A 22,897-nucleotide genomic window follows, 5' to 3' on the forward strand; every position below is an offset into this window, starting at 1 on the left:
ATTTAGATGCATGCCTATACGTGCGGAAAGCGACCCGTTGCGGTAAGTCATGGCGCTACTTAGCGGAGACAGTTTTAATGGGAACGGCGTGGTGAGGTGTTCTGTCATCGCAGAAACACTCCCCAGCTGCCACTCGAAATAACCGAGCTTCACGAAGACCACTTAGGGGCTCTTTGTGATAAAAAATAAATTTAAAAAATGTAAAAAAGGAGACGTACCAAGTGTTTCCGACGCAAGTGATTACTGTATGTCGCACTGAGCAGTCTCTGCGCGATGACGTGCTGTAGCCAAGGAGAGAGGTCGCTGGAGAGCATCCTGGTTGACGTGACTAGTATGGCAGGCCCTTTTAACATAGGGATAGTGAGCCATTATGATTGCGTGCCAGACAACCGCAAGCCTAGCCGTTGTCTTGTCGGCGTATTATGGGGATTCCCCTGTCGTCTCAGTCAATCTATTGTAATATGATCGTGGCAGATTGGCTAATTAGGCTATACTGGGATGCTGAAAGTATTCCTCAGCAATACACATTACATTACAGGCATTCAGCAGATGCTCTTGTCAGAGCTGAGCGACTTACACAGCTTTTTTACATAGCATTTACCTTGCATCCACTTATACAGCTGGACATATACTGAGGCAATGCAGGTTAGGTACCTTGCTCAAGGGTACCATGGCAGTGTCCTACCTGGGAATTGAACCATGTGACCAGCTCCATATACACATTATACTACTGTCTTAACTACTGCTTGTATCTTTTCCATAGACTGCGTTGTTGCCGTTCTCGTTGCTTAGTGTTAATCAGTTTAACCTGATTAACCTGGTCCAAGTTGAACTATGCGGTTGTTCCCTGCACTTGGACCGGTACTTCGCTCTAGGGGTTTCGTCATACTTGTTCCTGGTTATGGTTATACACTTTGTTGTACGTCGCTCTGGATAAGAGCGTCTGCCAAATGCCTGTAATGTAATGTAATGTAACTACACAGCCGCCCTCAGTACCTGTTGGATCTGAGGCCCGAAACATACCCTACGTAATGCAGTCAGTTCACTTGTAATCTTCCTCTTTTACGGCAGCGAATTTGCAAGGATTTTGAGCGTAGCTTTGCATTATTCACACCGTTAAATAAACGGCCAAACAAAACGGAAACAGGAAACTGTTTGAAGTTTGCGCGCAACTTCAAAAGAGGGCTTAGCCTTAAACCCTGAATAATGCACGTCGTGCACATTTGTGCGCATCTTTCAACACCCCCCCCCCCCCCCCCGCCCGTCACTCAGGGGCTGCTGGGTGCTGAGTTGGCATGAACTCATTTCTTAATGACCACCGATGAGCTTTGAGTAATAACATACATTTAAATCCCCCTCGTCCCGGGCCCTCCCCTGATCTGGGCATTTGCCGCACAAATTAAAAAGCACAGTTTTGACCTGTGAAGCTGTCCTGCAACCCAGTAATAAAATAATATTTTATCACATTGGCTAGCTGTCCATTCTAGTCCAAAAAGGGCCAGTAAAAAATGTACGGGAGTGAACGATTTTTAAAAGAGGTATGCGGGATACATTGAGGGGTTTATACTTGGATACACAGGCTATATATATATATATATATATAGCCTGTGTATCCAAGTGTATCTACCTGGGGCTTATGCTTGGATATCCAGTTCAAAATATTCTGTCAGTTCAAAATGAGGCACAAAACACACTGGTTCTGCTCATCGTCTCAATGAGATCTCTTCAATTTTACCTTCTGTATTAGACCCGATACCAAGGGTGTCCAGTCTTTAATCCAAAAAAAGACCACTGTGGATGCTGGTTTCAGTTTCAACGACACCCGATTCAACTATTTAACTAATCACGGTCTTCAATCAAGACCTAGATACGTAGAATCAGGCATCTCGGTGTTCGGCTAGAACAAAAACCTTCGCCCACACTGGCCCTTTTCGGGTAAGACCTGACACCCCTGTTTCGGCAGGTTTAAAGGCGCCACGCGGGGGTATCACGGGTAAGACCGCACTTCGCGGTACGGCCTGAGTCATCTGCTTTTCAAACCATCTCTCCACCGTCCTCCTGCGAGCGCGCTGATGGGGTTTGGACGGGCTGGCCTATTACAGTGCGATATCTAATTGTGCTTGATGACTCATAAAAACCAGGCCATCCCGTTAAGATTTCAGCACAATTTGACCCACATCACATCAGCATTGGAGTTTAATAAGCCGTCGTATTTCTTTTTTTCCTTTCTTTCTTTTCTTTCTTTCTTTTTATTAGACGAGAGCTGCCTTTCCCTCCACCACCTGGGAAGGTGTTTTTTTTGCCCCGAAACAGAGCACACCTCACTGAGGGGCACACGTAACTCTTCTGTTGTGATGCTTCGATTTTATATCAGCCGAACATAAATCTCACTGCTTCCTCGGGCCAAACTCTAACAAGACATCACGGAATTCAGTCGGACAGAAAACCCTACTTAGCCGGAGCAACTGATGCCAGCCCGAGCCCTGGGGTCCTCTGCCAAGGACTAATAGTCCACAGGAACTGTCAACTTCCTGTGGACAATGGCAACAATACAGAGATTACCCAGAATACACGTAGGGGTGTGGAGAGAGCACTCTTACCTGACTGGGCCCCATGGGATTCTGGGAAAAGACAGAGATGCAGCACTACAAACTGGACAGGACTCTCCTGGGGGGTGGAGGGGTGGGGGTGGCAGGTAGAGGGGATGCCTGGCTGTGCTACCTCTTGCCTTCTCGAATTTCACAATTCTCAGCTGCTGAACTCACAACGTAGTTTATAGTGAAATGCAATAAAGACAGAAATATGGGTCTGGAACACAAAAAAGACCCAGCAGGAGCTGAGGAGGGAGCTCTCAGGATTCAGGGCCCTGGCGTTTCAAAAATAAAGTTCTACCTGCGAGGTGAGTATCGATCAACCGTCTCTCTCTCTCTCTCTCTCTCTCTCTGTGGCCCGAAAAGAAGACGGCAGGATAACCACGAACACGAGTGCCCCTGGGGGCTGCGTTTGGGAGGGAAAGTAGGCTGCGCTGGAGGGGGGGGGGGGGAGCGGGCGGGACGGCGTGTCCTCTGGAAAAGGCGAAAAACGCGAGCTCAATGAAGCACACACAGAGCATCCATTTGGACATCTGATCCCCCGCACAGAGCGGTAAACAATGTCACGGCCGTTGGTGTTGGTTGGCCCAGACCCGCGCGTGTCACGCAGGGGCGTCACACAGGGGCGGCCCGCGGAGGCCTCGCTTTTCGGGCGTCCAGCGAGCCGCGTAAACAGAGAGTGCGCAGGAGAGGTCCCGAACAACACCCGCGCACGAGCCGCCAGGGTCTTAGCGTGTCCCGAGCGGGGGATCGCATTTCGAAGAGCGAGCCCTGCAAGCGCAGCAGAGAGAATCTGCGTTCCCCTCGCGAATGCGCTCAAGAGCCCCGCCCGTTTCCATTGGATACCAAGCGTGAATTTTACGGGACTTCGTGCGCTGTTTGACTTTAGGTAAGCTGGACAGCGGTTAGCGCCGGTACCGCGCAAGGAGGAGGTACCGGGTTCGAGTGCCGATCGGCCGGACCCTCCCCGTGTGGGGTCTGCACGTTCTCCCCGCGTTCGTGTGGGTTTCCTCCGGGCTCTCTGGTCTCCTCCCACAGTCCAAAGACATGCGGGCTCCAGGGGCTCCCTTGAAAGAGAGATGTCGGTCTCAACGTGACAGCTGGTTAAATAAAATTCATTATTTAAGGCAAACGGAAGCAGTCGTAATTAAAAAGAAAAGAAGGAATAGTTGCATTAAAAAGACAGCCACTCCCACATCAATAGTTAATAAAAGAGTCATCGTCCAGGACTTGGTAAAAAAAAAAAAATAATGTGACACCACCTTTCTCGAGAGGAAGCATTTGTGTGGCCATTTTGAAATTAATTTAAGTAAAAGCAATTACTCACAGCGCTCCAAGGTAAACAGGAAGGCAATGTCATAATGGAAATGTAGCGATCGATTAGTAATAAACTACGTCTCTAATTCAGCTGTATCAGCATTGGATAATGGATGAGACTGAAGGTCAGCTGACCACATGTCATGCAGCCAGTTAAATCAAGCACTGCGGTGGCCCAACACCCTATCAAGTGATTTTATTTATTTTTTGTTCACTAACTATACATTAGTAAAATTGCAAGACCTTACATCCTTTATGTCATTTAATCTATATTTGTGGAACATAATTTCCAATGTTCCACAATATGAATGTATAATAATACATCATAAGGATGTGTCATTACAGAAACAATGCAAACCACAACCACGCATACCATGCATAAAACATCGTAATGTCTTTCATGTGCATTTCGACAGCAGCAGCCATGAAGGTCTGCAGGCCCAGGTGAGAAAACCTGCAGCCGCTATCTTTCACCTGCAGACCGTAACGACACCACGACTCACTGGCCTTCGATGCAAGCTTCTGTCTCGGAACCTCTTGGGGGAGAGCAAGGGCAACTTAGCACCTGGGTGGAGGTGGAGTATGAATTATTTCGCAGCTGGGGAGAAATGCGCAGAAGGTCCTTCAGGCTGGAGCCAACATCCCTCCGGCCTCCTCCCCCTTCCTCCCCCTTCCTCCCCCTCCTCCCCCTGGACGAGGAAGACAACCGCAGCCAGCGGAACGCTTCTCCACCAGCTCAGTTCCGCGTTCCACGCGGAATGCTTTCAGCTTTAATTTGCCCAGCTTAAGATTCCTCGAACCTCCCATTAATATTAATTCCCTTTCGCGTCCCTTGGCGTTTTTTTTTTTTTTTTTTTTAATCTTTAATTTAGTTCAGAGGCACCGAGCATAATGCCCGGATGCTTCTTAAACCGAATGTACACAGATCCTTGAGCACATCTCCAACCTGGGAATCCTGGGTTCAGTATTTTCCACCTTGCTTTAGAGCTCAAGTTAATCAGCAGTCATCAAACGAACGCTTCCAGCTGGCACAGATGCTAGGCTCATATTAAAGGCAAGGTTAAAAAGGAGGGTAGTAGTATATAGTCAAACCTTTTTATTACAGTAAATTCCTGCCACACATGCATCAATCTGTGGGTCTGTCAAACCCCTTGCTGGGATTTCTTAGCGAGGTTGTGGGTCCTTGCAAAAAAAATCTTCTTTAGATTTTAAAGCTTTTTGTGCTACTTGTGTGCTTAGCAAGATGACCTTATCCAGCTACTACCCATTTCTCATGTGGTTCATTTAACCAACTTGATATTTCCTGAGACAATTCCAGGGAGATATGTTCCTCAAGGATCCAAGAGTGGAACATGAAACCATTCAATTTGTCCTACAGTATTCCTTAACTACAGTAACATGTCAGCAGCCCTGACAAGCAAACAGAATAAGCAAATGCACACAAACACATGGGTGGCACGGTGGTGCAGTGGGTAGCACTGTTGCCTCCCAGCAACAAGGGCCTTGGTACAAAAGGCCCTGGCTGGGGCCTTTCTGTGTGGAGTTTGCACATTCTCCCGGTGTGTGGGTTTCCTCTGGGTACTCCGGTTTTCCTCCCGCAGTCCAAAGACATGCAGGCATTAGGTTAATTGGAGGGTCAAAATTGCCCCTAGGTGTGCGAGTGTGTGAGTAAAGCGGGTATAGATAAGGGCTGGATGGATACAAACACATTTGACACCCGCATGAGATCTCATCGTGAAGATCCTGACCCCACGTCTACCGCTCACCTATGCCGTCAGCCTCAGTTTGTGTGTGAGAGGGGAGGAGCCTCTGTTTGTGTGAGAGAGGGAGGAGCCTCAGTGTGAGAGAGGGGAGGAGCCTCAGTTTGAGTGAGAGAGGGAGAGGAGCCTCAGTTTGTGTGAGAGAGGGGGAGGAGTCTCAGTTTGTGTGAGAGAGGGGGAGGAACCTCAGTTTGTGTGAGAGAGGGAGGAGCCTCTGTGTGAGAGAGGGGAGGAGCCTCTGTTTGTGTGAGAGAGGGGAGGAGCCTCAGTTTGTGTGAGAGAGGGAGGAGCCTCAGTTTGAGTGAGAGAGGGGAGGAGCCTCAGTTTGAGTGAGAGAGGGGAGGAGCCTCAGTTTGTGTGAGAGAGGGGTCGGAGAGCCATATTCAACAACAAGCAGAAAGTATGTCACATTAGCAATGCGTTCCTAGAAGACTGCCCCAGTCGGGCACCGTGGAGCCTGTACGCAATGCAACTCAGAGTCATTCCGCTAGTTCCCAGCATGCCCTTTGGTAGAACCTTCTGGAACACTGCGGAGTGTTTCCAAACTGGACGTGCGTTGGCGTTACAAAAAAAAAAAAAAAAAAAAAAGCTAAAACAAAAAACACACAAATCTCTGTGGTAAAATCTTTTGTCCAAAACCACAGGCCACGCCCCAGGCAGGATTATTAACAACACAGCCATACAGGGTGCTGCTGTTAAGACTTCACAAGCTGTCTCCCAAAAACTTTAAGAACTTTTTTTTTTCTTTCTTGCTTTTTGCTGCTGGGGTAAAACTGTCCCAGAAACGACTCTGATTTTAGAAACAGGATCCACTTGCATTTTAGGCAGAAAAACTCTTATTCTTTTCTTCCAGGAACACTGCAGAGGACCTGGGGAGAGATGCAGTACTAAGCACCTTCAGAAAGGTTGTTCTCAGTGCATCATATGTAAATCAAGAGGGGCTGGGAAAGAAATTGCCCGCGTGAGGGAGGGGTCGCGATCGTGGATGGGGTGGGGTGGGGGGGTGGGGGGGATGGGGTGGTTGGGAAGCAATGGACACAATGTGTGGATTTTTACAGTAAAATACTCCACTGTTAGAGTATATGAGTCCAGTAGGGACCATATTTACTCTGCAAGAGTTGGTTTAACATTTTACTGTCTATTTATGTACTGTACATCTCTTTTCTTCCGCTCAGAAGAGGTTCCCAGATACACACAAATAGTTCCCAGGGCACAGGCCCTCCAATATTTAGAGTTCCAGATCCTGCTCTGTCAGGGTCCAGCAAAAAATCAGCATTGGTTATACTCACAGAACATTTCTACATACTGAGACTGTCAGTAGACCGACTGTAGGAGAAATGTAATGACTCTGCTACGCAACTGTTCAATTTCAGTTGTGAGTTAATGCAATTAATTTAGCCAAATATATCAAAATATCAAAGGTCAATGAGCCATTCTGGTTCCATATTAGTTCTGATTCTGTGGTGTTTCTACCACACTCATGCCAACCCCATACCCATACCCCCCCACCCCACCCCACCCAACCCCACCATCCCAGCGATGACCTAATTTCCTTAACTGAAAAATGCTGAGGTCATGGCTAAAATCAAGAGCGTTACACCAATGAGTAGCGCGTTAGCACCTCTTATTCAAGGCAGCTTATGAACTTCCCTGTGACCAAAGAGCTTTTCTTCACCATTTCTCACATAAAGCACTCCGCATACACGCCGTAACTTATTTGAGTCAGTCAGTCAAAAAAAAAAAATTATATTCATATATATATATATACATGCATAGAGCTCACATAAGGCTGTTTTTTATTTATCTTTCATGGCAACCCATTTCTAAGCAAATAAAAGGAAAGGGGGTGTGAGAAATGTAAATTAGCTGAGCTCCCAGCCTCAGGCAAAAAAAACAACAACAAAAAAAAGCGACATGAAATATGTTGAAACTATTATATTAGTATTAAAATACATTGATGCGGGCATAACAGTGCGTGTTAAAGTAATTTCTTATTTTGTCTCTGATCATTTTCATAGCATTTGTTTAAAAAAAACAACCTTAAAAAAAAATATGGGTCAGCTGGGAACACCAGGCGTTTCTCATCTACAAATAGACTCACAGCAGCAGCAAGCATTCAAACTACAAAGACGTTGAATAAAACTCCTGCTGAATTCTGGTTTTTTAAAAAAAGAGAGAGAAACTATCCTATACTTCATAACTTCAGTAAAAAAAAAAAAAATGCTCTGCTCTCGAAATGAGGTTACGGTACCCCAAGCTGTCACAACTTTTTAAGGAAGCGCTACGCTAATTCGAACCCTCATGTAAATTTCAGGCTTTTCAAGTGTAATTATTAATGCCCACGTGGACACACAAGGTTAAAGAGTGTCCTAACTTAAACCGTGCTCTCCGGCTAATAGCTGTGAACCTGCAGGGGAGGATGTAGCACTCGCTGCGGAAGCCATCTTCTGAACACTTCAACAGCCCTTTACCTGCTCTGGCAGCGCTTCAGATCACACACAGAATCTGCTCTGACGATTAAAGCCATTATCTGGCGTTTTTGTGAGCTCCACACCGAAGACCTCTGCACCAGCAGCCTGTTCTTTTTATTTTATCATGTTACAACACTGCCCCCTAGCATGAAAACAAATATTGCAGGACTTTTACAACAGAGGAAAATGTACCCTGCAGGCCAGGGGTGTCCAGACTTTGCAAAGGTCCGGGTGGGTACGGGTTTTTGATTGTTTCATTACATTACATTACAGGCATTAGCAGACACTCTTATCCAGATCAACTTTTTATATTGCATTTACATTGCATCCAATTATACAGCAGGATATGTACTGAAGCAATGCAGGTTAAGTACTTTGCTCAAGGGTGCAATGACAGTATCCTACCCGGGAATCGAACCAGTTCCTTACCCATTATACTACACTGCCGCCCAGCACTGCAAGACCTGATTTAACTATTCAACTTATCCCGGTCTTCTTATCAGGACCTCGATGAGCAGAATTAGGCGTGTCAGTGCTGGGCTATAACAAAAACCTGCACCTGTGCCGGCTCTATTTGGATAAGACTGGACACCCCAGCTCAAGCTACCATGCTTGTGTAACTCATGGCCGCAATGGTTGTGTGTTAACAAAAACATAACATTCCAGGGAAGGGTCTACATATTCAATTCAATTTTATTTTTATTGCGCTTTTTTACAGAGAACCGTCACATAGACGCTTTACAGAGCAGCAAGGCAAGATACAGAGCAAACACCAGGCCTGAACCCCCAAATAGCAGGTAAATAAAATCTCCCCCCAGTGGGGAGAAAACCCTCAAATGGTGACGAGGAGAAAAAAACTCCCCAATTGGAAGAAATCTCAGGAGGAACCCAGCTATTGAGGGGGAGCCCATCCTCCACTGGCCAGCCTGGTATAAAGTAGGCGTGTGATATGTAGGCGTATGATACTGAACTGTGTTCTAATACACATACGTAATATATTAACGACAAATTATTATTCAATATGAGAAAGGGGCCGGTTAGACGAAGTGAACAGTTACATAAAAATGACATCCTTCCTGTAAGAATATTCTGGGAGCGGGAGGGAGTGTTGGAGCAGAGAAGCAATACCGTGACAAGAAGATTCCATGCCACCGACAATATCGCGCATCACATTTAAATGCTAATGCAGGCATTTCGTGTAAATAAAAATAGCGTATTTGTCCATGAGGACGGTGTGCTCATGAATTCGCAGGGTTGTTACCTAAGGAAATGAGCAGAATGATATTATCTGCGGTTGGCATTTCTACGTGTCTTCCACTCTGACAATGTGCCAAGTCGTATCACTCAGACACTTGAGAGGAAAATAAATAAATGTTGGTTATATAGGACATGCTCCATAAAAAAAACGCAAAAAGGGGAGGGGGAAAATGATATTATTTTCAGGAGAATTCATGTTGAGAGAGCTCACTGACTTGCAAATCTCCTTTAAGCATCAACCTCTTTTTTGTGTTATGGCTCCCCCCAGTGGTATGTTGAGAGATTTCCCTTTACCCATATTGAAATTTGTATGGAAAACAGGAAAACTGGGAGGGGAGGGAGGGCAGTCCAGTCACCAGTCCCAGAGGAGCGCATAAATCATTTCCGATGCCTAATTTTGCAGCAGATTGAAAGGTATCCACAAAAATCTGCAGAAAATGCGTGTGCTTGTGAGTCCCCTCCCAAGCTCTACAGGAATATTCTGGAATATTTGTCCACTGCCAGGGGCCTAAACATCTCTTTGAGGTAAAAAGCCACCATGCAGCGGAGACCAAGATTTAACATCCTGTCAGTACGTATTACACAACGGACTGCCGAAGTGGCGGGGCCTCGGAGGCTGGCATTGCACATCAAGACATCCATCACGAAGAAAGGGGCTTCCGACACCTTTTAACTGCAGGCAGAGGGTGCTAAGTCTCGCACAAGGCCCTTCTTCCCCGATAAGCCATTAAAAACGCATTAGCCCCGGCCTGACTAGACACAGGGCCGTAGCTTTTAAACGCGCGACGCACCCGGCTCTGACAGGATTTGTTTTGGTCGGGCGTTTCTTGACCCATAAAGGGCTACGGCCCGTGCTAACGTGCTAACGAGCTGTAGTTTGGGGGGTCAATCGAAGGAGCATCAGCCATGTCGTGGTGCCCCGTAGCACCAGCAAGGCTGATCAGCTGAGCGTGTACAAGACTACAGGAGCACAGAGGACTGCCATGTTGTGTGCAGCTTGTTCCTTTTTAAAAATAAAATAAAAATAATTTACCAGGTTTTTCATTTTTCTCCAAAACTGGAACACCTTGCTGTATTTGTTCTTTTATTTTTTTTTTATAATTTGGGGCTGAGGATAATAATTTGGGGCTGAGGATGTCCAATTCCCACCCTAATTTGGAATGGCAAACTGTACACAGCGATGTTCGGTTTGCACACCGTAACAATTCCAAACAACCTCTAATCCTGTTACTTTAGCAAAGCAGGAAAGCACAGCAAGGTGAGTGGGAGTGTCCTACATTCGACCCAGCAGGAAATAGATCCGTGTGATTGGAGAAATGGCCTTAAGAGGCCGTTTTAATAACGATTGGCCGCATTTTCCAATAATGAACACAAACACAACAATAATGAAACACAATGTGTGGTGTGTAAGACAGGTGTAGGCCAGGCTGGGCTTATGTTAACACACATTTTCCAGGCTCTGTCACAGAAGTCTTTCAAACCATCTTTACACAGTCCAGAATACCGATGAAAGGCAGTCACCAAAACCACCATTTGTGTGTACCAAGCTCAGGCAGCAATAAACGTAGAAGGTTTTAAAGCGTTTTTACGTGAGCGTTGTCCATTTTTTCCCCCACTTCTACATGCACGACAGTTTCACAGACAAAGCAGCAGCATGATTTTTATGATAAAATTAAATGTCATCATGAGCCCATTTGCTTCGGCTTTTTGATGGTTGGTTCAATTTTTTTTTTTTTTTTTTTTTTGTTCAGCCTTTCCTGGTTGCAAACGTTGGAATACTCCTGCTGTTCAATAACGTTGCCATCAGCCATTTGGCCCACTAATAGAATTTTGGATAAGACTGTAATTGGGCCAACTGGATCACATTTACTGTGATAATGCACTGTACTCTCTCTCTAAAAAAATAAAATAAAATAAATTAAAAAACACCCTGCCTTTTTTGTACTGTGGTAATGTTATTGCAACATGGAACAAGATACTAAAAGTTCAGCTCCTTCCAGCTCTGACAAGTAATGCTCTGTGCCTCTGCTTTTATTTCTGTTATTCTTGGGCTCTGTCTTTGTGTTGCTATGGGAACAAACTCCCATATCACAGCTGTTTCAGTCCCATCGCTGTAAAAGACAAGGTCGGGATTTTATTTAGGACTTCAGGCACCTGATTGACCAGAGTAGTTGCTCTTGCGCAATGAGGTCCAGTAGACCGCACCAACCGAAGACTACCCTCCGTTAGCCAATGCTACGGCTAATGCTACTGGTGCTACCGAACTCCCAGCCACAAGGACAGCCCAGTCAGGTCAGGATCTGATTCCAGACTGACGTGCATAAGTGCAAAAAGGCACAAGATGAACTAGTGCTTTAACAGCATGCGCCACCCAGGGAAGCCCAGAAAGAAAACTATTTATAACATTGGAATATCTTTTTGCAAATATGTTTTTAAAAGTGGTTCTTCAAATTAATTGAGGCCATATCAATTATGTTTAGATACAAAACAAATATCATAGGCAATTACATTAGATTACCACCACGGAACACAAGCCCTTACTGCTTCAGCAATATAATAATACTTGTCCATCCTCTGAGCAGAAGACATGGATCGGCTTATATTGCGAACTAAATTATTTAAGGTCAGTGAATCTGTGCACCTCCCATCCAGAACGATGGCCCACAATTTCTACCGGAGTTAAAGGTGCGCAAATTCGCTGACATTCACATATACGGAACAGCTATAATAATCTTTTCAAATATAATATGGAAAGATTAGTGCAAAAAAACCACCCATACTCATAACCATAGAGGGTTCACAACCTACTGTACGTATGACGTATGCTTGCGACGTACTGTGTCATGGCGTAGCACGCTCTTTGGCGTTGGACCTGCCAATGTACTGATCAAATCACTCAGTAAATTAGTCGTGTAAATCGGGCATAATATGCATTTGGAAGTTTCCTCCAATACTCAGTGTGATATCATAAAACGCGGAAGGACCTGTCATGGAAATAAATAAAAATCTAATGTAGATATTGAGTAGCCTGGTGTCCGGTAACCAGCGAGCTAGCATGAAATATAGTCTATATAGTTAGTAGCGTACCCGTTTATTTTCTGCAACGTTCACACAGTTCTTAACTAGCTAGCTAGCTGCCTAGCTAGTTAAGCTAAGCTACCCATTTGTAGGATTTAGCTGCCTAGCTAAAAGCTAACTAAATTACGAGCAAGGAGTAACTTATTTCCGAGCAATGTCTGTACATTTTGAGGAAAGAAGCGGCATCGTCCCCTGTCAGACACCATGGGGAGTGTGGTATCAAACGATGGAAGAAATTTTTATTGAAGTAAACGTTCCACCGGGGACGTCTGCCAAAGAAATAAAGTGTGTCCTCCAGAGCAAACAGATACAACTATCTGTAAAGGGACGTGAAATATTGAAGGTAAGGATCCACTAGCGAGCAAGAAGCCATGTGGTAGCTATCGGATTGTGGGACTTTGTTGGATAGCTAGTCTGGTTCTATATCTGGTTAGTTTCGCAGCTAGTATCACACCAGCTAACGTTAGCAACAAAGTTTGGTTCAAGTTCAGTAGGCTACCATTCGCCATCTAGCTTTAACCAACTTTAGGTTAGCTACTACTTTATGATAACGTCATCTTAAATCTGTAAAAACTCAGTTCCTACAATCTTTACGCGTTCTGAATACTGGTACGAAAACGATGCCTATTAAACTTTTTCTTACCGCCGTGTAACTTGGTCCTGTGTTGCTTCATCGCGAAATCATGTGGTCTGAATCGTGCCTGATCAATGAGTGGCCATCGGTGATGTCATCAGGGGTCTGAATCCTTGGTAAAATTGGTATAAAAACATTTTTTTAAATCAAGCTATACACTATCTAAACGCAAATCATAAGTATTCTCTTCTCAGAAAGCATAGCATTCTGGGTGTCAGGTAAGGAAAACTGGGCCAGAATTTTAGAGCCCAACCGATGTTTGACTGGTTATATTAGGCGATAATCTACGACCCTGTTTTAAATTATAGCACAATCGCAAATTACCATCAAATGTCCACATTCATTGAAGAAACAGATGAGCGCATGTTAATTTGTGGAGGAAAAGTGTAACATTTGATTTGCTGACAAATTTTATCATTGAGCAAAAAGAATTTGTGTAGAGAGCTAGTGAGTCTGCATATTATTGCATGTGGGTTTGGCTGATGGCCTACTTTTTCAATAAGAGGGTCAGGTGCACCTCTACATCATGAACCTATGCACTTGTTGTACGTCGCTCTGGATAAGAGCGTCTGCTAAATGCCTATAATGTAATGTAAAATGTAATGGCTATGATCAGGCTACTTTTTGCGCATAACATTTTCATTTAATTTAGATAGTAACAAACGGCTCACTAAATGCTTTGCAGCGTCTGGCGCATGTATGTTGCGTCATCATAGCAACCATAATCTTCATTTATTGGTCAATACGAGCAAGTCTGTCGATAATCTTTGAACAGGTCGGCTGGCTGTCAGAAGCTTCTGTAGATATCGAAAATATTCTTCACTGCACATAAAACTGTCTGGGCCAATGGAAACCTGCACAAAAGCTGAAAGTAAAAGTGTACTACTGTATCCCTATCCACTGGGCCAATACTGAATACATCTGTTAAAAAAATATATTTAAAAAAATTTCCATAATCTGTCAGTGAATGAAAGTATTGATATCAAGAGGACACCTGCTGCCTGTAAACTCAGGCTTTGTTAACAATAACTGTCACCTTGTTCATGTATTTCAGGGGAAATTATTTGGAACCACTGTTGCTGACGAGGGAACTTGGACCCTGGGTGAGTGTAGAGCTGTCATTAGTAACTGCATTGTAAACTGTGATCCATTTTTGATAAATTATGACCCATTGTGACCATTAAAGTTAGACATAAACTCCAGAACGGGTAATTGGTGTGCTGCAAACTGCTACCAAGACTGACTTTTACTTGATCTGCAAAGGATAGATTGGTCCAAATACCCTATATGACCAAAAGTATCAGGACACCACTTGGTCTGGGGCCGTTTTTCATGGTTTGGGCTAGGCCTATTAGTTCCAGTGAAGGCAATGTCCCCGGGCACACAGCAAGGTTCGTATAGAAATGGTTTATGTCGAGAAAGGAGTGGAAGAACTTAAGTGGCCTGCACAGAGCCCTGACCTCGACTCCACGTTTCATTGCTCTCTAGTGACCCCCACTGGTCGATCAGCAGACCTCTAGACTGCATCTGAAAGGTCATGCTGACTCATAGACCATATAAAAATAGTGCCGACTCCACTTTATGCAAGCTTAGCAGCAGGCTGTGGCGTGAGGAGTAGTAGTAACCCCACTGTTGGAGGATATCTGTGGATGTCTATACGGTCCCGGGTTGGCTGTGGGGTTCGAAAATGAATGGTTCCACATAACCGGACATTCCAAATTATGGTGGGAAATGGATATATGCAGGATATATCCATAGATAAACGGGCACCAATATATTTTTTTTGAATGGCCCCATGTTAAAAAAAAATTATTTTGATTTACATTCAATGACCCACAGAGGAAGATAGAACTAAACTGTCTTTTACCATCAGTGGGTGGGTAGAACCAGTTGCATTTGAACAGTGCACGTGTGTGATGCATGTGAACACTTTCTCATAAGTTCTGTCCAATCAGAGGACAGGAAGCTGATCCGCATCGTGCTGATGAAGACGAACCGGGAAGCAGGGAACTGCTGGCAGTCTCTGCTGGAAGGGGAGTACTGTGCCAATGCCTGGGTCCAGGACCAGATGCAGAGGAAGCTGACTCTGGAGAGGTTCCAGAGAGAGGTAACACTGGCCGGGATTCAAGACTTACCTTCTGACCTTCTACTGTACATACAACTGCAGTTTGGCGAGTATGGAAATCGGTAAAACAAACTTGGCAAACTAGGTTTGTGATGGAAAAAGTAACATTTAACATGTACCTCTAAGTGAAAACGAGACATTTTGATTGAATACTCTGTCTTGTTACTTTCGGGCTGAACATTCACAGCTTAGTTAGGATGCTGCAATAGTTATTTAACTAAAAACAAAAAAACTGCTCCTACAGAATCCTGGTTTTGACTTCAGCGGTGCAGAGATTTCTGGGAACTTCGCTGGGGGTGGGCCAGACTTCTCCAACCTGAAGTGAAGAGACTGGCTTTTAAGATCTTACACTGGCAGCGACTGGGGGAGAGTTGAGCGACAAGACTAAAGCAGAGATGCAAAGAAGTCTTTCTTCCGCCGCCCCGTCCCGTCCCGTGGGAGGAATTAAAATGTGCCCCAGTTCTGAACACAGCCTGGAAACTTCTGCCATGGAATTATTGGAGTGTTCTGTGAAAACTTTTTTTTGGTATACTTGTGGGAAGGGGGGGGTGCAGAGGTAAGGTTAAATATGCATTTCAGACATCGAGTCTCAACTTCACGTTAGTTCAGCATTACGTGCAAGTCGATCAAAGCTTCATTTGTAGTTCCAGTACCACACCACAAGCCTTGTGGGGAAAACAAAAGTTGGCTAATATTCTGTAGCCTTTTCAAAGACTCTTGAGGCAAAAATGCACCCGGAGGAGGAATAATGCAGGATGTATTTGTATTTCAGACGCACGTGTCCAGCATAGCAAGCTCAGGTTTAACTCCTCAGAATAAACTGATTCTATCTAATTAAAATGGTTATGTTTTTTTCCCCCAATTTTGGAGTGGGAGAATTGTGTACTTTTTCCATCAGTAGAGCCATATGGCTATTTCAAAATTATTTTTTGCACATGAAAAGAATGCGTTTTAAATGACAACTCCCATTTGTACAAGAGATTTGTTGTTACCCTTCAAACTTGACAGCTGTAACATGCACATTTATGCTGTTGCTCTACCACCTGCGTGTCACTACCTGTGGATTTGCAACAAATGGCTGTTAAAAGGTGAATAAGTTGGTCTCATTTCTTTCCTAAATAAATCAAATCAAAACGATGCATTTCAACATTTTATTGAAAGGTCAAACTTGAAAACATACACCACCTATTAGATTGTGCTGCACTTCACAGTTTACACAAAGCTTCCAATTCTTACACAACACAATCACATTTCTTGCTGAAAAACAAAATTGTAATTTGTATTTTTTTTGGGTCATACTTCTACACAGAATAAAATGAAATAAAAATACCAAAGTTTTATATTTGCCAAATTTGTTTGGGCCTCTGCCCATTACCAGTATTGTTTTTTAATGGACATTTTCACCACTGCAATTTACCTCTGAGATAAATCTATTGAAAATCACCGGTCATGCATAACACATCATATCCAAATTCTTTTCAACAAAAACTTATCAAATGGGTGTACTGTGCCCTGTGAAACTAGTGTAAACAAAGGCATGTTTTAACATGTTGACCATCTTGAACATTGTATACATTATGAGCTTTTACTAGTAAGAAGAAAGCCACAGTTAACCTTTTTAAGTCAGCTAAAACTGCTTTTCTATCTTCTTGGTGTCACACAGATTAATGACCAGATTCTCTTTGATCACGACACCACAACATCGTTACGTTACCGAAACGACCACACAAAAAAATAAAAAATAAAAGAAAGGTTTTCATTACCTTGAGTTGGAGTGTGCATTTCTGATAGTTCGGCGACCTAGGGTGGAAGTTGAGGGTTTTGGGCCCGATTTCTTGGTTCCATATTTTTTGTATTCACAAAACCCCTCTTCCTCCTCTTCCACATAGTGGACTGAGGACCTAGGTGGTTCAATACTTCATTGCTTTAAACCATCACCAGTGCCAAGAACTGTTTAAAGCAAACATGGCTCCGATAACATCCACGCACACACACACGCACACGCACACGCAGGCCTCCACTTACTGAAGACGCATTCCCAGGTGTGGGGTCACACACACACACACTGTGTAGGAACACACTTCATTCGTGAAGGTTGATAAATAGCTTTTTCAAAGTTTCTTGAAATCCTTGCCTGTTGTTTCATCACATTATGCTTTTTCCCTCCCCAAAATGGGGGGAAAAAAGAAGCATCATACGAGGGAATAAGGGGAAAGAACCGTCAAAATAAAAGTGCAAATTCATCAAAGTGAGGTAAGGATATGCAAAAAAAAAAAAATTTTAGGGGCAGGGCTGCCCAACCAAGCGCCTGAATACCTACCGTCCTGTAGGTTCATTTCAACCCTAACTTGGCACGCCTGATACTACCTATAGCAGCTCAGCTGATCTCTAGCTGTTGAATGAGATGTTCTTTGTGTGTTAGGGTTGGAGTGAAAACCTGCAGGACAGAAGATATCCAGGAACAGCGTTGGGCAGCCCTGTTTTAGTGAGTTTAAATCATTCATATACTAAGGTATAACAGTACAAGCTAATATTAGTTTAGCCATTACGATAGGATCCAGACATTTAAACGAAAATCATCATTTTCGGGGAAGGGGGGGGGGGGGTTAGGATCAGTTCATGTTATGGGCAAATCACACGGTCATGTTCTTGAATTTCTCATTTCCCAGAAGCCTTTTCGTTGTCGAGTGCGATTCTTCATTCTGAAGTGATCACCTAAACAAAAACAAATACAAAAAACATGTTTTACCACATATTTCATGCACACACACTGTCCACCATCATCAGTACAGCTTTCAATCCCCTGTGCTTGTATTTGCAGTGCAGTGTGCTTACCTCAGTCCTGTTCTCTAAACTCCTAAGATGCCACTTCAGGGATGGTTGGGAGATGGGCGATCTTGTAGCAGCTGCGTTTGAGCTGTCTAGCAGTCCTGCCGGAGATCATCCACCTCAGCTTGCGGCTGCTCGGTCTGGAGCACTTCGTCGAGGAGTACTCCATCAGGCATTTTCCAACCAGCTCTCTCACGCAAACCAGGTCCCCACTTTTAATCTGAGAACAAACAAAAAAATTACCTTAAAAACCCATTCTAGTTCAAAAGATTTCTGATACAATCTGGACACGTAGCTAAACTACTACAGAAATAGCTTCTGCATGTAAGAGGGAGACATTTATAGTTCTGGGTCAACGTTTTGCATGAAGCTCAAGTACTGCATGCCACAGTGACAGGGAGTATATCCCTGATATACAGCCCACTAGGTAAACACATGTCCTTGCTCATATCCTGTTACCCAGCGAGCGTGCTGTGTGATGGACAGCTCCACGACATGCTCACATACCTGGGACTGCAGCTGCAGGGTTTCCAGAGATTCGCTCAGCTCACACAGGCCCTGCTGCTGAAGCTCCAAGGCCAGGATACCCAGTGCAAGCAGAGACGGCTGTTTTTCCGAAAAAATTAAATATAATAAAATAAATATACAAAAAAAAGCTCACTTACAGCACATGCAAGGGCACAATGATTCCATTCTCTGGCTTACAACTGGAATAACGACCACAACGGCAACATTCTAGAACATTCTAGAACAGCGGGGGCAGCGAGGGGGCTTGTACAACAGGGTTGGGTTTTATTATTTACAAAAAAAAAAAAAAAAAAAACCCCACAAACCACACTGTGTCCACGAGCCCCAGTCCAAAACGGGCGGTGTCACATTAGAATAAGATTCTGAATAGTAAAATCGCTGTGACGTACCTTTATTTTAGTGAATGCGAAGCTGGAGTGACAGGCCTTCAGCTGAGCCTCCAGCCTCTCGATGTTCAAACTCCTCTTACTGCGTGGAGAAAAGCAGCACTTAAGTGTACAATTCCAACTCAATATCACAAACAGCAACATAATGAAGCGGTTACACAACACTAACATATTACACAACATAATAAAGCACATCTATACAACATTATAACATATTATACAATACATACTAAAGCACAGTTACTTCATATCTGCCAAGCACTAGGTATTTGCCATTAGGACTTCCACCTGCTGAATCTACAGAACTACCGTTCTCCCAACACGTTGAGATTTCCGTTCCCCCCGGTCCCGGTCCCATGGGGAGAAGCCCGATTGAAAGCAAACGCGTGTGGAAAGGGGGGGGGGGGGGGGGGGGGGGGGGGGGGGGGGGAGGGCGTGGTCTAGCCTCTCTCACCTGTCCGGGTTCAGCTGCGGCAGGACGGACGCGTGGTAGAGCCGCAGGAAGTGCAGGGCGGTGGGGGCCCGCACCTTCCAGCGCAGCTTCTCCAGGACGATCTTCTCCATGCGCGTCATGTCCGACGCCGTGAAGCGGCTCTGGCTGATGCGGATCAGGTCGGTGGCCGCCGGAACGCTCTCCTCCTCCGACGACTTGGCCGCGATGTAGAAGCAGCACAGCCCCACGCACGACAGGTGCTTCGGCTGGATCTGCCGAAAAGGAAAAGAATTCAGCTTAGGTCAGGGTGTGGAGCGCTAAAACATTTTTCAAAGAGGGAGGAAACAGGATGCAGAAAATTGAGTCATTTACCAATTGTTAAAAAAAAAAAAAAAAAATTATTTTATAAACAGCACTAACAAATTTTGCCAGCGTGATTCCACAACGCCACCTTAATGTAATGCGCGTACAGCAAAAATAGCTCCGTTGGCTCCCCTTGAGTTCACAACGCAAAGAAAATAAAGGAAACTATTTTAAGTCTAAGTAGTTAATGTGCCCTGGTCATACTCCATTGGCAGTGCTCATATGACGTCTATACGATGTAAATTTATAGAGCAAGTTCAGCTACATTTTTGAAAGACCTACCTTCATCACTGACAAGAATCGATCCAACAGGCTCACTGCCAGGGAGAAGGTGTCGGCACAGAAGCCGAAGAACCGCGTCAGCGAAAGCAGATCTTTCACTTCAAAGTCGCGGAGTCTCGCCGTCATTCTCAGGCCGTTCTCCTGCGCCGACTCGATTATCCTCAGTCCGTCCAGCTTGGGCTGGTACCGGGTCTCCTGGTCCAACAGAGCTTTCAACTGGACGGCGAAAGGCACGTCCTCTGGTACTGGTATTGTGTCAATCATCTACAAGAGCAGATTGTGTTTTTTTAGTCCTATTACAATTTCCTCCTGTTTTAGAACGAACCAGTTTATTTGAACAGCTGGAAAACATCGGATTTTTGATATCTTAAGTTACCTAGCTAAACAAACAAAATGTAACTAAGCATTTCTGTAACAGTTCTACTAAGCTAATTTCAAATGAATTACTTGGAACAAACTTAAAATTCCTTTAATATTTCTTAGTGAAATACATCCAATTTCAGTAAACTTGTCAGATAATGTTATATAGCCTAGTCAAGGGACATCAACTCGCAAGGTGCTGTTGAACTGGCAGTTGAGAATAATTTATTAGGTAAACTAAGTAAATGAGTTTATTGTCGGGGGAAAGTTTGCAATGAGATATAACATTAGCAGTTCACAAACCGTCATACCTCTGCCAATGATAATTGTTTAGCTATGCATTTAGGCAACTGCGAACACGCTAACAGAACATGCTAGCAGAACATGCCCAGGCATGCCTCCTCCGGCTCATACTAGTCTAGACAAGTTACATACAGCTAGGCTAACGTTCAGGCCTCAGCAGCGAAACAGCGGTTTCCCCGTAGCTGCCACCAAAAGTCACAATTTTATATTCGCTTCTTAAAATGACAAAAACATAACTGACTTAATAACCAATACAATTGCTGAGTTTAAAACATAACGTTAGACTACACAGAAAAACAGGCTTAGCAAATGTTACGAGAGAATGACGAGAGCGCTTCTCTCGGGTTGTGTCCGGGCATGTTCTCGGCCACACTGAAACAAACTGAAGTCCATCTACGCTGCAGTTCTCTGTATATTTTAAGTCTTCAACGTAATGCATAATAGTTTGTCGGTATATTAAACTTACTGAACATAAATAATGTTAACAATTAATGGCAATTGTTTTGAAAACTATTAGATTAAGTGACTGATCTCTAGATCAGTAGTTGCTAATACAACCGTCTGTCACAGTCAAGGTTAGCTACACAGCCAAATAGACAAGCCAGCTAGCTAGCTATATCGCCGCAAATTTATCATAAACCGTAAAAAAAAAAAAAAAACAGAATATCATCCAACTCGCTACAACTAACGGTTTCAAATTTCTGCAACAATTGCTAGCTAGCGAATAGGCTACCGGTTAATGTTAGGCGTTAGCTGAACAACATGGTGGCAGATGGATCATATGACGTTAGCTAGCAAGCTAGCAAATTTAAATTACCTTTTATCCTGGCCGTCAGACAAATCTGTTTGCTAATAGCAGGTATATCCAGCAGTATGGGTGAAAACTTTGAAAAAGCTGTATCGTTACAAAAAGTTTATACTTAACATAAATAACTATAAAAGAAGACTTAGAACTAATAACGGTTTAAGCAGATTTTGATTTCCCACCAGGCACACTCCGCACCCTTGGTTGAAAACAGGGAGTTAACGGATCCCCAGCTATATATATGAGACATGATCCAATCCAAAAATTAGCCTCTGAAAAACTCCACAGCCTAGATTTGTAATTGGACCATTCTCAGCTATTCCACTGCAGTCATTGATGTTTGCTTTGCCGAGGCGGGACAATGAATACGTCACTCTACTTGCAGGAAAAACATAGCTGTGTATCGCTATGAAAAAAAAAATGAAAAAAAAAGCAATGTATCGCTATGTATCTTCACTTTTGAGTTAAGAAAAACGGGCAATATTGATGTAAGCGCCTTTTGATTCAGTTCAGGAAAAAATACTATTAATGTCACTGTGCGAAATTGTTTCATATCATTTTCTAAAACACATAGCAGGAATATTTGGCTTATTTATTATTTGAGCACAAACATGTTGCAAATACAAAATCATAAATACTTTAAAAGCATTGAATAAATTCATTTATGGGCATTCTACGAGTACTCTATGACAGGCTTGGAGCCAATGGAAATTAAGAATTTTTTGTGAACCAACTAAAATGCCTGTCGGGTCCTAAAAGATTCTTGAGCCCACAAACAGGGTCTAAATCATATTTCTTGAACTCAGCCAATGAGCATTCGTGAAACAAAGAAAGGTTTGATTAGCCATTGATGGAAAAGGAATGTATGGTGGACCATAATTTGCTAACAAGACTTTCAGTCAATTTGTGGCCTGCCCTTTTCATAGCTGAACTGTAACAGTTGTTTTTTTATTTTTTTTTTTCTTCTCTGCGCCGAGCAAGAGGAGGAATCAAATGTCACCCCTGTTTGACTCCGCCCCTAAGCAGCAGAGAGGTTAATATAGGGCATTGCTGCGAGGTTCATCGTGTTGTTTACACAAGAACGCAGTGATCCCGCCACATAGTTCAACTATGTCTGAAGTCATCAAACATTCTTACATCCAGCAGCGACATCTTATCGTTGTCTGTAAAATGAACGTTGAGCTTGGCGTGAAGACACTGAAATGAAATCCAGTAACAGGATAAAGGGTATTAATGGTACACTAAAGGGTACATCCATCTATCCATTATCTATACCCGCTTATCCTGAGCAGGGTGCTGGAGCCTATCCCAGCGTGCATTGGGCGAGAGGCAGGAATACACCCTGAACTGGACATGCCGTCGATCTATCGCAGGG

General features: G+C 43.9%; 2 protein-coding genes across 2 annotated transcripts; one reads left to right on the forward strand and one right to left on the reverse strand.

Moving 5' to 3' along the window:
• Positions 1 to 12,231: 12,231 nt before the first annotated feature.
• nudcd2 (NudC domain containing 2) lies at positions 12,232 to 16,322 on the forward strand. Its single transcript, XM_035433646.1, has 4 exons — positions 12,232 to 12,817; positions 14,163 to 14,211; positions 15,064 to 15,215; positions 15,478 to 16,322. The coding sequence occupies exons 1-4, from the start codon at positions 12,629 to 12,631 to the stop codon at positions 15,556 to 15,558; spliced, it is 471 nt and encodes a 156-aa protein (XP_035289537.1). The 5' UTR covers positions 12,232 to 12,628; the 3' UTR covers positions 15,559 to 16,322.
• Positions 16,323 to 16,370: 48 nt separating this feature from the next.
• ccng1 (cyclin G1) lies at positions 16,371 to 21,744 on the reverse strand. Its single transcript, XM_035433644.1, has 7 exons — positions 21,535 to 21,744; positions 20,055 to 20,318; positions 19,431 to 19,681; positions 18,980 to 19,058; positions 18,570 to 18,668; positions 18,069 to 18,282; positions 16,371 to 17,948 (listed from the first exon to the last, which is right to left on the reverse strand). The coding sequence occupies exons 2-6, from the start codon at positions 20,316 to 20,318 to the stop codon at positions 18,091 to 18,093; spliced, it is 885 nt and encodes a 294-aa protein (XP_035289535.1). The 5' UTR covers positions 21,535 to 21,744; the 3' UTR covers positions 16,371 to 17,948; positions 18,069 to 18,090.
• Between the last annotated feature and the right edge of the window lie 1,153 nt (positions 21,745 to 22,897).

The sequence above is a fragment of the Anguilla anguilla genome, chromosome 9 (assembly GCF_013347855.1).
Source record: "Anguilla anguilla isolate fAngAng1 chromosome 9, fAngAng1.pri, whole genome shotgun sequence".
NCBI lineage: Eukaryota > Metazoa > Chordata > Actinopteri > Anguilliformes > Anguillidae > Anguilla > Anguilla anguilla.